This window comes from Chenopodium album, chromosome 19, assembly GCF_948465745.1.
Source record: "Chenopodium album chromosome 19, dcCheAlbu1.1, whole genome shotgun sequence".
Classification (NCBI taxonomy): Eukaryota; Viridiplantae; Streptophyta; class Magnoliopsida; order Caryophyllales; family Amaranthaceae; genus Chenopodium; species Chenopodium album.
This window is the reverse complement of record NC_137852.1, coordinates 5594399-5609059: the sequence shown is the minus strand read 5'-3', so window position 1 is coordinate 5609059 and position 14661 is coordinate 5594399. Positions and strand designations below refer to the sequence as shown.

General features: G+C 33.6%; 1 protein-coding gene across 1 annotated transcript; it reads right to left on the bottom strand.

The window, feature by feature from the left end:
• Nucleotides 1-408: 408 nt before the first annotated feature.
• On the bottom strand, nt 409-3271 carry LOC145595046 (PI-PLC X domain-containing protein At5g67130-like). Its single transcript, XM_081651401.1, has 8 exons — nt 3175-3271; nt 2962-3071; nt 2123-2260; nt 1938-2036; nt 1397-1700; nt 1040-1263; nt 753-839; nt 409-597 (listed from the first exon to the last, which is right to left on the bottom strand). Exons 1-8 carry the CDS (start codon nt 3269-3271, stop codon nt 589-591), a joined length of 1068 nt encoding a protein of 355 aa, XP_081507527.1. The 3' UTR covers nt 409-588.
• Between the last annotated feature and the right edge of the window lie 11390 nt (nt 3272-14661).

Genomic DNA, 14661 nt, shown 5'->3' with positions numbered 1-14661 from the left:
AAAAAAAAAAAAGAAAAAATAACCCCTACTCGTAGCAAGCAAGATGTCAAGTCTTTTTTTTTTTTTTTTTTTTGTTTTTTTGTGGCTATTGACATAATTAAGAATTATATTCTTTGATTTTTTCCTAGCGATAAGAATGATAAAAGGAAAATGAGTTGGGTAATATTTTTTGGGCTTGGATCCATCAGTGATATTTTTTCTTTCAAGCCAACTAAATCAAGTTTTGGCCCAATATCTTGGACCATGAAAAATTACTGTGTGTAATGTACGACAATTCAGGCCCACTTATATCAGGCCCAGTTAGTTGGCCTCAATTCTAATGGAATTGAAATGCATTATGTTCTAAAGCGCAGCCAACAATTCAATTTTTTTTTTTTTTTTACCAATCATAGCCCTTAATCAAATAACAGTTTACAGCTGACAATTTTATAGCTTGATGATGCCAGGCCAATGACAATTGATGCTTACATAACACAATTTGTGTTTCTTCCCATGTAAGAATTTGTTCAAGATGTCAAAGATTACATCACATAGCAGCCTAGCAAATGAGATGAAGCTTTATCGCGGACAATGTAGGATCCAGAGTAATCATCCATGCTGCAATAAGCAGTATATCACCATTAAAACCACAAAATTCAAATTCTCTATCAAATATGAATCCTTTTTTTCAATCAGAAAATTGTTCTTAGAAAGTAGTAGTATGTTTGACATATACACTTCGGATAATCATGTTGTGTTATGTATGTGCTTACCTTACAAGCATGTACATTATCAGACCCGCAAAGCAGCTCTCCATTTAACATGTCTAGGGCATCGAAAGCACCCCCTCCCTCGCTTCTCTGCAAACATATATACTAAGTATTTGTTAGCATAATCTAATCTAGTACGGTGTTGCAGTATATGTATTACATGCCAAATACAGGAGTACTGTCCTTGCACGCACTATCTCTACTCTCTAGGTTATTAGTCTCTGAGCAATACATGACTTATAACCAACTTTAGCGAGTATATTACAGAACAGATTTACAGATGTATGTACCTTGTAATAATCAACAGCAACAAAGTTAGCCCATCTATTTCTAGCAACATCATGGCATGTATGAAGCATTTTGATCAAATTCGCGGAATTGTCAACACAAGAAAGGTCCCTCAAGGGCACAGACCTGAAAAAGTTTACTAGAACAAGAGACTTTGTTGTAACATCTAGAGCTGATGATTCTGCCCTGTTTGTGCAATTTCCTGCTTTCATTCCTCCATCTCCATCTGCAACAAAAACTACACATTAAAACAACCTCTTTTTATTTTTTTGTTTAGGACTAGTAAAAATCAGTTTTAATCAGTAAAAATAAGTTATACAGTTATCCGATAAAAAAAGGAAGATAGCGAGGCTGTTTACATTGATTTTCGACCATATAATTCCATTGGTACGCGATGCCTTCACTAGCTTCCTTAGATCTCATAGAAGTAAATACAAGTAGCCTTTGGTTTTTCGCTACCATGTCACTTACTAAAGGCCAATCTTGGCCTTGTTTTGGCATCCTTGAAGTAGGAAACCAGTACTTCATTAACCCTGCCTTAGTAAATACGTTGGTTAACCCCTTGGGTGCCTTAACATAGTCTTCCAATATCAAGGTCACTATCTCTGTTGGGTTTGAAGACAAGAAAGCTTCAATCTCTTTCAAAGTATCAATTGCTGGTTCCTGATAGATGTATTTAGATTTAATAAACCTCGATTCTTAAAATGAATCAAACTATGTTGCGCTAATAAAAATTACAGAATCAGTTTGAAATTTATAAAACAGTAATGGTTTATGATCATATATTCATGCCTCCAGCTCGCTATTGAGATATTGTTGATTTTGGCATTTTACATCATTATATTATATGAATGGTAATGCTACTAAAATAATATTTGAATTTGGATGAAATTAACTTACAAAAGCAGTATAATCATAGCATTTTCCTCCAAATGAATGACACAGCCATACATCTCCATTGAAGTCATATGTATCAAGCATCAAGGCTCGAACTCCATTCTAAACATAAATAGAAATGAAATAATGTTAAGTAAAACAATTGCACAAAAGACATTGAAGCGAAATCTATATGAAGAAACTCTTACTTGTAGCTGTTGAGTGATGGTGTCTTCTTGATTTGAGAAGGTGATTCGAGGAACTTTGGTATGAGATTGTTCTCCATCAATAGCAAACGCGTTATGGGTTGTCAAGAATGCATATTTGTTGAAAGGTAGAGAATTGTTCTACATTTGACGAAAACAAAGAGAAAACTATTAATCCGTAGTTATTACTTCATCTATATACAAGTATAAATTATTACAAAGTACGAAGTGAGTTGATCATCATTGGGTCATTTCCCCAAATAGAATTCATGAAAAAGTAGGCCAATTTATACATATTTCAAACTCAAATTTATCATGTGACTACAAAATGGGTGCATTTAGTGGGGACTAGTTAACTACCTACATCTACATACAGCCATACAGGTGATACAATAAAGTACTTCACAGTTCACACGAAACTTCATTCGACAAAGACTTAACTATGTCATGCTTTAAACATGTAAGGATGGGAAAGATTCAATCCTGCAAGAAAATCTAATTTGCATAAACTCGATTAGCTAATCTACAAGCATATACCATCCATTTCATCATACCATACCAATAAATCTAATACAAATTAAACCAACCGTATAGTAGTGTGTATATTATTGGTGAATCCGTGCAAACATGTAAAATTATAATTAAATGGTACAAGTGTATATGTTAGACGACAAACACAATATGATCGAATTACGAAGTACAACATCATAATCACGTAAATTAATTAAATTAGTCTATCACCTTGTAATCGTGCATGTACTTCCAATTCATCAGACGGGTAAACATAACTAATAACATGTTAAACAAATTAAAATTGAGATTAAATAAGAATCTAGTAATACCAGGAGTTTAAATTGATCGGTGGTGGTACTTCTAACGCAGCTTGGCCCTTTAAATCCTGCTATACAATCGAAGCACCGGAACCCTTCTTCACATTTCCCACACAAATCAACTTTCTTTAAATCCTGTGAATTCTATTTTTTTTTCCAATTAAATAAAAATTATTAATCACGATTTATTGCATAAACATATGATATTGTTAGGATAAAGAAAACAAACCTTGCATTCACCATTGGAGCAAGAAAATGAGAGCAGAAAAGAAGACTGAAGACAGAGTATGAAAATGTACGGAAGAAATGTATTAGGAGACATATTGTTTGATTAATTAAAAGGGTGAAAAAAGAATTAGTGAATTATATATGTAATGAAGAATAAAAGTTGTGATATTTTTTAAAATTTTTGATTTACATAAGCTTAATATTACAAAAAGGTATAACGAGAATACGGCATTTATGGCAGTATAATGGGGTGTTCCTGTTGAATTTTGGCTCTTCATGGAATGGAATCAAAAGATGTTTTGAAAATTTCATTTTTTTTATTTCCATGCATCCATTTTTATTTTCATTAATGAGTAATTTAGATTATGCATAAAATTTAGGGCTTAGGGCCTGTTTACATTTACTGAACTAAGTTGAACTGAACTGAACTAAACTGATTGGAGCTGAACTGAACTGAACTGATAAGAGCTGAACTGAATTGAACTGAATTGAGCTGAAATGAATATTTTATGAGAGAGGGAAATTAAGAGCTGAACTGAACTGATTGGAGCTGAACTGAAATTAAGTAAATATGAACATGCCCTTAATCAAAATTTGAATTTCAATTCCAAATGATGGTGTCTATTTTTTTTTTTTTTTTTTTTGAAAGCAAATGATGGTGTCTATAATTATGAGTATGTTCTCTTCACCTGAATATTAACAACACAACATGTGTGGATACAATTGAGTAGTGTGTCCAATATATAACAACGGAAATTATTTTTGGCCTATTTCGGAATGTTGTTGCACTTGTTGTCAAGATCAGAGATGCAAAAGATGATTAAAATTTACAATCACCAACATGACATATCAGGTTTTTAAGATGCCAATAATAATCCTATATAGGTTATCTAACTCAAACTGAAACACACCCATTTACTATTTACCTAGTTACCATACGGTCCATACCGTTGTTGATCGAGAACAAATACATAGTATATGCAAAGAAATTAAATGCTACGTATGGTAGAATGTATTATTCACATAGTACAACTAGTTTTACATAAAAACTTAACGGGGTGAGTTGTTCCAGTCAGTTCCACTACACATTGGAAATGAACAAAGATATATAGGACAATGTCAACTAAAGATAAGATAATGTCAACTAAAATTGAAAATTAATCCTAGCTTAATTCAATAAAGAAAATATTTTAGAGACAAGAAAGGAGTTGTATAGATTATTGAACTTCCGACCACCGTTCCACCGTTGTCTATGCTTAACAATTATAAAGTATATCCGTATGTTAGTAGGTATGTATATTGCTAATGCTAAGTACTCGAAATTAAAGATAAGCTCAACAATGAAAAGAGTGCGAACAAGTGGAAGTTGACTTGTAAAAATACATGGTTCGATCAGTCCACTAATATTTAATGAAACTCAACTGCTATTTGTCGCTCCCAAATTACCAGGTAACGCTCCCTTTTTGACTTGAATGGACCACTATGCCCTTTGTGCAATTTGGGTTATAAAAAGGACCTTGTTCCCCATTTGGACACAATACATGAAACGGTCCCCTTACTTCACGACATTGTTGTCCCGAGCTTCCCAAAATCGGTCCCCACGACCTTGCAACCAAATCTTCTATTTTCAAAAATCGTTAAATTTTCCGACGGGTCTTGGGTCATGGACGGCAAGTGGAACATACGTACGCCGGAGAATGCGTCGGATCATTCTGTAAGTTTTTTTTTTTTTATTATTTTCGGTAATTAGGACATCCGCCTAAAATTTCCGGATGTACCATGGAACATCCGGAAATTTCAAGCGGATGTACCTAGGGACATCCGGAAATTTTAGGCGGATGTCCCTATTAATTTTTTTTTTTTTTTTTTTTGAAGGGATTTTTTTTTTTTAAATGTTAAGTACGTTTATTAAGTTTTTTTTTTTTATGTATTTTTTTTTCGTGGTCTTGTGATTATTGTTGTGATTTAGTATTTGATAATTAATGTAATTTTGTTGTATTAATATGATTATTAGTAATATGTTTATTTTTTGTTTCATTATTATTATTATTATTATTATTATTAGTAATATGTTGATATTATTGTTGTTGTTGTAGTTGATATTATTATTGTTGTTGTTGCTGTTATTTTTATTGTTGTTGTTGTTGTTGATATTGTTATTATTAATTAGTAGAAATATAATTTTAATATTAATATTAATAATAATATTATTATTATTATTGTTATTGTTATTATTATTATTTATTTATTTATTAATTAATGTTATGGTCTTATAAATTGTTTTGTAGTTGTTGTTATAATTTTTTATTATCATTAATATTGTTATTGTTTTGTATTTGTTGTTATTATTATTAGTATTGTTATTAGTATTGTTATTATTATTATTATTATTATTATTATTATTATTAGTATTGTTTTTATTATTTTAATTATAATTATTATTATTATTATTATTATTATTGTTTTTATTATTATTATTTTGACATAAAACATGTTTTGTTTAATTTGTATAGGATATGGAATCTGAGGAAGGCGGTGACGGTGTGAATTATAGTGGGAATTTTGTCACCGATACGTTTTTTCCTACATTTGACGATGCTGTTACATGGGCTGATGGTGTTTCCATAAAATTGGGATTTATATTGGTGAAATCGTCTTATAACAAAACCAGATATGGTCGGCCGTATCGGTATTTGCGATGTGATCGGTCACGAAGGAGCAAGCCGAGAGATTTGGAGAACGCGATACGGAAGGACACCAAAACCAAAGCTAATGGTTGTCCATTCTACATCAAGATATATTATGATGTTAGCACCGAAAGTTGGAAGATCATTGCGAAAAATGATCACACCGGGACACATAACCACCCAATGATTGTGTACCCAGAGGGTCACCGTAAAGTGAGCGGATTGAGTCCGGGTGCAAAACAGGTTGTGCGGGACATGACAAAGTCCAAGGTTTCTCCCCGTAACATCATGTCCACTATTGCCGAGCAATTTCCTGATGATCATCCAAACATCCGACACATTTACAATTGCCGAAATGACTTCAGGATGGAGATGTCCGAAGGAAGAGGAGTTGTTCAGCAATTTCTTCATCTGGCGAGAGAGAGTAAATACATTTACTGGTTCACGAACGATGATCACAACGTTTTGCAACATGCATTTATGGTGCACCCGATCATGGTCAACATACTCCGCACATACCCACATGTCATAGGTATGGATTCTACTTACAAGACCAATCGATATAACATGCCTTTCTTTGAGATAGTAGGCGTGACACCGACAAACCAGAATTTTCTAGTTGGATATGTTTTCATGCGCGACGAGTGCACGGCTAGCTATCGGTGGGTGTTGCAGAGATTAAGGGAGTTGATTGGGTTTGATAAAGAGCCATCTGTATTTATTTCAGACCATGATCTTGGGCTATGTGCGGCTTTGAGAGAAGTCTTTCCAGGGACGTCACATTTACTCTGTCTATGGCACATCAACAGAGATGTGGAGGCTAAGGTGACGAAGATGTTTGGAAACAAGACGGTTGGTGTCAGTTTTAGAGCTGGGAGATGGTTCAAAATCGTGAACGCAACAACACAGGCGGAGTATGATCGTGCTCTAACTGCCATGCAAGTGAGGTGGGGAAAATATCCGGAAGTGATTCAGTATGTTCAGAGAACTTGGCTTTGTCATAAGGAGAAATTTGTGAAATTTTGGACGAACCAGGTTCTTCATTTTGGTAACACCACCAACTACAGAGTTGAGAGCCAACATTCAGCAGTGAAAACTTGGTTAGAATCATCCACAGGTTAGTTGTATTATTTTATTAGTTGTTCTCGTTGTTACGTAATTGTAATTGTATTAATTGTAATTGTATTTGAATTTACTAATTAGAATCATTGGCAGGTGCTTTGGATACCGTATGGGCCCGAGTCCATTGTCATATCGGTAATCGCATCATACAAATTCGTAATGACTTGGAGGCATCAAGGTCTAAAATTGGTCAGATGTACAAACAGTTGCCACTGTCACGTATAAATGGCAAAGTGTCTCAACATTGCTTGAAAGTTCTGGATAACGAGACGAAAAGGATGCGGGATTTGAGTTACCAGGTCCATGAACGGTGTGGATGTGCTATGCGTCTGACCCATGGTCTTCCATGTGCTTGCCAGATACATGATTCGATAGTTGCACAGACGGGATTGTATAGCAGCCAAATTCATTCTTTCTGGAAGATACTGGTTATTGGTGATGGTGTTAACATTCCTGAAGTGGTAAATGATTCGACCGAGGAGGCTGCACAACAAATACAAATTAACAACAACAAATATAACCTTAACAACAACAATAACTAACAACAACAACAACAAATACAAATTAACAACAACAACAATAACCATAATAACAATAATAATAACACTAATATCAACAACTATAATACTAATCATAATTAAAAATATTAATAATAGTACTACTAATAACACTAATAATAATATTATTATAACAACAACAACAAAAAAAAAAAAAAAAAAAAAAAAATTAAACAACAACAATAACCATAAAAACCCTAATATCAAATTAGTTTAATAATAATACTAATCATATTTTTAAAAATAATAACACTAATAATAATAATAATAATGACAATAATAACAATAATAATAATAATAATAATATCAACAATAATAATAACAACAATAATAATAATACTAACCATAACACTTCAAAATAACAACAAAAATAACAAAATCCAAAAAAAAAAAAAAAAACAAATTAACAACAACAACAATAACCTTAACATTAATAATAAAAACCTAATATCAACAAAATAATAAAAATTATCATATTTTTTAAAATATAATAAGCACAATAATAACAACAACAATAATAATAATATCAACAATAATCACCATAACACTTCAAAATAACAAAAAAAAACAAAATCCGAAAAAAAAATAAAATTAACAATTTTATTAACGGGCCAAAAAAAAAAAAAAAAAAAAAAATTTGGAACTTCCGCCCAAAATTTCCGGAAGTTCCATGGAGGATCCGCCTGGAATTTCCGGATCCTCCATGGAACATCCGGAAATTTTGGGCGGATGTCACACTTCCGCCCAAAATTTCCGGATGTTCCATGGAGGATCCGGAAATTCCAGGCGGATCCTCCATGGAACTTCCGGAAATTTTGGGCGGAAGTTCCTGGGATCCGAATAAAAATAAAAAAAAAACCTCGTCTCCACCATCGCCACCGCCGCCACCGCCTCCGCCGCTGCCACCAGCGCCGCCGAAGGTCCTCCCTCCGAATCTCAGCCTAATCCGCCTCGAATCACCCATTTTCTTTTGTGTTTATGATGATTGTTGTTTTTTTAAAAAATGAAGAACAATTTTTGAATTTTTTTTTTAAAAAAAAAAAATTGTTTTAGAGAGTTAGAAAGTAAGAGAGTTTGAGAGTAAGAGAGTTAGAGAGAGAAGTAAAGAAGTGAGAAATGTTGGTCGGGAAGGAAAAAACCGTATTTATATATTAGGGGTAAAATTGAATTTCAAGAAAAAAAGGGAGCGTTACCCGGTAAAATGGGAGCGACAAATAACAACCCCTTTAGTTAAACCATATTGTTTATACTTTATCACCAACTTTAAAGGCTTTTAGCATATACTTTGTCTTCCTATACCAAAAGTACTGATTAGTGATTACTATAACACGAGGATAAGTATATCCACTGATCCACTCTCATTTGACAGCTCACATTGTACTTTTAACTTAATATTTTAGAGACTAATATATATAATATGTTTCTATTAAGGGTCTGTTCACATTTACTGAACTGAGCTGAACTGAACTGACTGATTAGAGCTGAACTGAATTGAACTGATTGGAGCTGAACTGAACTGAACTAAGCTAAAATGAATATTTTATGAGAGAGGGAAATTAGGAGCTGAACTGAACTGAACTGAACTGATTGGAGTTGAACTGAACTGAAATTAAGTAAATGTGAACAAGCCCTAAGTATTTTGCATTGCAATTTGGTTAAAGCATGAAATTGTTTGCAAAAGGTGCATACATACATTTACGTACACTTGTTTCGCAACCAAAATATAAAAGGGATGACTTTTTCATAATGTTGTGATTTGAAATATTTTCTAATTGGCTTTAGGTCAATTAACCTTTTTAAGAAACTCTATTGCAAATTTTAAACTTTAGGTACAGCAGTTGCAATCGAAAAAAATGGACTATTTAATGTTGAACATATTCCAATTATACAAATTTTTGTATGCGGCTGGCCACATGGTGCGACAGGGGTTACTTGTATGGTGTTACTGTAGGTGTTACTTGTATTCTGGTGTTACTTGTATAGGCGTTATTGGTTTTGTCAGAGGTTACTTGTAAGTGTTACTTGTATTCTAGGGTTACTTGTATGGGTGTTACTGGTTTTTGTCATGGGTTACTTGTAGGTGTTGCTTGTATTTTGGGGTTACTTGTATGGGTGTTACTGGTTTTGGTCAGGAGTTACTTATAAGGTGTTATTGGTTTGGTACGAGGTTTTGGTATGGGGTTACTTGTAGGTATTACTCAACCCATTCAAGTAATCCATACAAGTAACCTCATAATACAAGTAACACATACAAGTAACCCCAAAATACAAGTAACATTCTACAAGTAACTCTAGAAACAAATAACCCAGAATACAAGTAATCCTTGCCGCACTGAAAAAGCTCTGTTCCAATTATTACAAAATAAAAGAAGATTAATGTATTGTATTTTGTTTACAGATTTTTCTATAGTAGCTATATGTTCGATTAGGAAAATATCATTTGTGATATAGTATCCATATCAATTTAGATATGATCTGATTAGCTAGATAATATATTTAGGAAATTTTATATTTTATTACTGGATAAGCTAAGGTTTATGAGATGTATACTTTCCTAACTATCAAGATTTGCTGAGATGTATATTAGTATATATAATATAGACTTAATTGGATCAATTGATTCATCATAATATCATATCATATATATAAACAAGATTTGCATTATTTCTGTAACCTTACTACTTTGTCAATACAAATATAAAGACTATTTTATAATCCATCATAATATTCACATACTACCTCCGTTAACTTTTATTTGCAACTTTGGGGTATTATTTGTGAGATATAAAATATTCCAAAGTTGCAAATAAAAGTTAACGGAGGTAGTATGTAAATTTATTTATAAAATGTTAATTTAAAATTAGTTATTAAAAATTTCCGTGCATGGGACGGGGTCTAACCTAGTACAAATATAATCCAAAGTTCCAAATTAAACCCAATACTAAATAATGAAGTATAATGATCTCATCTACAACATTGAAACAACACAATTTATTCTACTTTGTACTCCATTAAAATAAAACAATACTCCGTATAATTTAAAGAAATTATTTTTTTCCGGTGTCGGAGAAAAAATGGTTGATAGTAGGCATAACTTCCGGAGAACGAGTCCTTAAGAACTTGCGAAAACCATGATCTGCATATTTCTCTCCTTCATCGTAGTTTTCTAGCACTGCTGTTGTTCTGTGAGCTTTGTTGATTCTATCACATGAAATAATAATAAGCACAATTAAAATTACTTATTTAACAAAATAGGGTGAAAATAGTAGATTAATATTATAAAATGAATTGTATTCAGTATTGTAAATTATACCTGACATCAGGGTTTAGTAGCACATTTCTTGTTAGCTGAAATATGCACATACCGGTGACAAATGACATTGCTGCTATTAGTGGATATACCTGTGGAATTATACCGAGTACATATAAATTATTCGGAAAAAAAAAAAAAAAAGTAATAACGAATAAAAATAATATAATTCTTTTCTTTTGAAAATACACATAAATTATAAAAAATATCTAAATACTCCATATGTTACATTTGAAGATATTTCTTTGTAAAAAAAGTTATAAATATGCGATGAAGTTTATAAAATATCAATCACTTCAAGAGGGAGGGGTCGGGCTAATAATAAAAAATAAAGCTATGCGCCTATGCTGACAAAATAGAATACATGAATCATATTTCATATATACATAGTCACATAGTTTTAATGGCAATTTACCGAAAAGAAACAAAAAAACTTTCATCGGGCTTGATCCAACGTCCCATTTCGGGTTATTGAGGAATTATAGATTGAGCTTGAAGCACAAACTTTTAAATGATTTTACCTCTTTAGTATAGAGTACTTGGGATTTAAGTCAATTAGTTATTTATGTATAACATTTACGTGTAAAATTATGTATATATATAGTGCACGTACAGAAAACTTCATTTACAAATCTGTGGGCTGGATCATCTATGAACTGTAATTAAATCTCAAAGGATAATACGTCTACGTAAATTTTTAAAAACCAGGTGCTTGAGCCTCTTGTATTGTATTTTGGAGTCAAACAAACGACCAAAATAATCAAGAATTTACTTCTTGGTCAAGTCTTCACCCCATTTATTCTTCCTTCTCAGCCCTCTCCTATGATATGGATTTTTAAACGTACAAAATTGACTACTACCTCGTTGACAAAAATATTGTTATTTTTATCCACAAAATTGACTAAAATAAGACTAAAATAAATTCGAAAAATTAGCATTTTTAGAACTATACGAGTAAAATTGCATTAATCCAACAATTAATTCAATTTTGTAATTTTTTAACCTTTTTTCGCCGGGAAAAAAAAATTTGCCGAGATGTTTACCATGGTCCCTAATACCCTCCAAATGTCCAATTGGGTCGGCGGAACCATCCAATATGCCCTTAAACAGTCATTTTACCCGTTCACAACTTAAAGTGATTTTGTAAACTTAAGCCTATCGCGGACGTTTATGACAACATGTGATGATCATATGTGGTTTCAAATGGAATTATGTGAACCCGAAATGTATGTATTAGGGTCTCAAGACTTTTCGCCACCGGGCCCCGAAACTTCAAAATTTCCTCAAAAAGCGTGGATTATAGTCTTTAATTTTGTAATTTTTGACCTTTTTTCGCCCAGAACTAAAAATTGCCAAGATGTTTACCATGGTTCTTAATACCCTTTGGGAGTACAAATGGGGCGGAAGAACCATCTAATATGCCCTTAAACGGTCATTTTACACATTCACAACTTGCAGTGATTTCGTAAACTCAAGCTTACCACGGACGTTCATGACAACATATAATGATCATATATGGTTTCAAACAGCATTAAATGACCCTGAGATACATGCCTTAGGGTTTCAAGGCTTTTCGGCACCGTGCTCCGAAACCTCAAAATTTCCTCAAAAAGCGTGGATTATAGCCTTCAATTTTGTAATTTTATGACCTTTTTTTGCCCAGAAATAAAAATTGTCGAGATATTTACCATGTCCCTAATACCCTCCAAGAGTCCAATCACTAGTAGAAAAATTGAAAAAGGCACCGCTCAATGGCCACCGGTTTTTATAAACCGGTGGCAAAAAGAAGTGGAAAAATGGGCGGGATTGTGGGGATACATTATTGCCACCGGTTCAAACCGAACCGGTCGTTAAAACATTAATCTCACCGGTTCAAAACCGGTGGCCTTCTTTAAATTAAAAAAAAACCGGCCCGTCCCTTTATAAACCACTAACCCTAACTAATCCTCCTAAGCGCCTCTTTCTCCTTTTTCTCTTTCCTCCTCACTCTCCTCTTTCTCTTTCCTCCCTCTCCTCTTTCTCTTTCCTCCTCTCTCTCCTCTCTCTCCTCTCCTCTTCTCTTTCTCGTCTGATCTCATCCTTACTCGATCTCTCGTGTCATCTCCGGCTGCTCTCTCACCCCTCTATCCTCTCGCATCTTACTTATCTCTCCTCCTCTGTCGTTATTGCTGGTTGGTGGGAATGGTGGTGTTAAATTTCATGGTTTTTTAAGTTAAATTCGACCATGAAAACTCTAGATCTAGAGTTTTCATGGTCGAATTTGACCTTATTAAACCAAATTCAAACTAATTTCGCTTATTACCGGTATGTTTTCTGGATTTTTTTATTTTTTTTTCTTTTTAGGTCGTTGCTGTCGTGGTGGGTGTCGTGGTGGGTGTCGTTTTTGTGGTTGCTGTCGTGGTGGGTGTGGGTTTGGGTGACGACTGTTGGATGCTGTCGTGGTGGGTGTGGGTTTGGGTGTCGTGGTGGGTGTGGTTGCTGTCGTGGTGGGTGTGGGTTTGGGTGTCGTTGCTGTTGGATGCTGTCTTGGTAGGTGTATGTTTCTCAAGCAAAAGCTTTTTGTTTGATTTATGATAATTGTGATGTAGAATGTTCTGAATTTGTGATTAGTTTCTCAACTTTGTTTGTTTTGTTTGGATGTGTGTAGATCTGGGTTGAATTTGCCTGTGAATGGAATTTGGAAATTGGAGGATCGAAATATTTGGGCCGATTTTTTTTTTTTTTTTTAAATTTTGCAGATTTAATTAATTTATTATTTATAATAGGTATATCAATGTAATTTATGTATGTAATTTTGCAGAGTTATGTATATTTATGTAATTTTGCAGATTTCATTTAAGTTTGTAATTTTTCAGATTTAATTTATGTATTTTATGTATATTATGTTTAATATTAAAGTGTATACTGATTTTTAGTGAAAAAAATGAAAAAAAAAAAAATTTTAATTTTTTGGGACAGTATTGCCACCGGTTAACCGGTGGCATTAACCTAGTATTGCCACCGGTTAACCGGTGGCAATGACCACTATTGCCACCGGTTTTGAACCGGTGGCTTTGCATTAGACTATTGCCACCCCCCAAATGACCACGGGTTCAAAACCGGTGGCAATGGGGGGTTTTGAACCGGTGGCCAATTCATATTTTCGCCTAGTGAATTGAGTGGGTGGAACCATCCAATATGCCCTTAAACGGTCATTTTACCTGTTCACAACTTGAAGTGATTTTGTAAACTCAAGCCTACCACGGACGTTTATGACAACGTATAATGATCATATGTGGTTTCAAACGGAATAATATTACCTCGAGATGTATTCCTTACGGTCTCAAGGCCTTTTATCACCGGCCCCCGAAACCTCAAAATTCCTCAAAAAGCGTGGATTATAGCCTTCAATTTTGTAATTTTTTGACCTTTTTCGTCCAGAAATAAAAATTGCCGAAAAGTTTAACATGGTCTCTAATACCCTCCGGAATTCAAATTGGGTTGGTGGAACCATCCAATATGCTGTTAAACGGTCATTTTACTTATTCACAACTTGAAGTGATTTCGTAAATTAAAGCCTACCACAGACGTTTATGACAACATATAATGATCATATGTGGTTTCAAATGGAATTATATGACACCGAGATATATCCCTTAGGGTCTCAAGGTGTTTTTCCTCCGGGCCCCGAAACCTCAAAATTCCTCAAAAACGTGGATTATAGCCTTCAATTTTGTAATTTATTGACCTTTTTTCGCCCGGAAATAAAAATTGCCGAGATGTTTACCATGGTCCCTAATATCCTCCGGGAGTCAAATTGGGTCGGTAA

Excerpts from the sequence above, each read along its gene's own strand:
- LOC145595046 (XM_081651401.1), bottom strand. The coding sequence starts at position 3,271 with ATGTCTCCTAATACATTTCTTCCGTACATTTTCATACTCTGTCTTCAG. Across the intron at positions 2,261-2,961 it reads CCGATCAATTTAAACTCCTG|AACAATTCTCTACCTTTCAA; the intron begins GTATTACTAGAT and ends CGTCAAATGTAG. Across the intron at positions 1,701-1,937 it reads GCTATGATTATACTGCTTTT|GAACCAGCAATTGATACTTT; the intron begins GTAAGTTAATTT and ends TACATCTATCAG.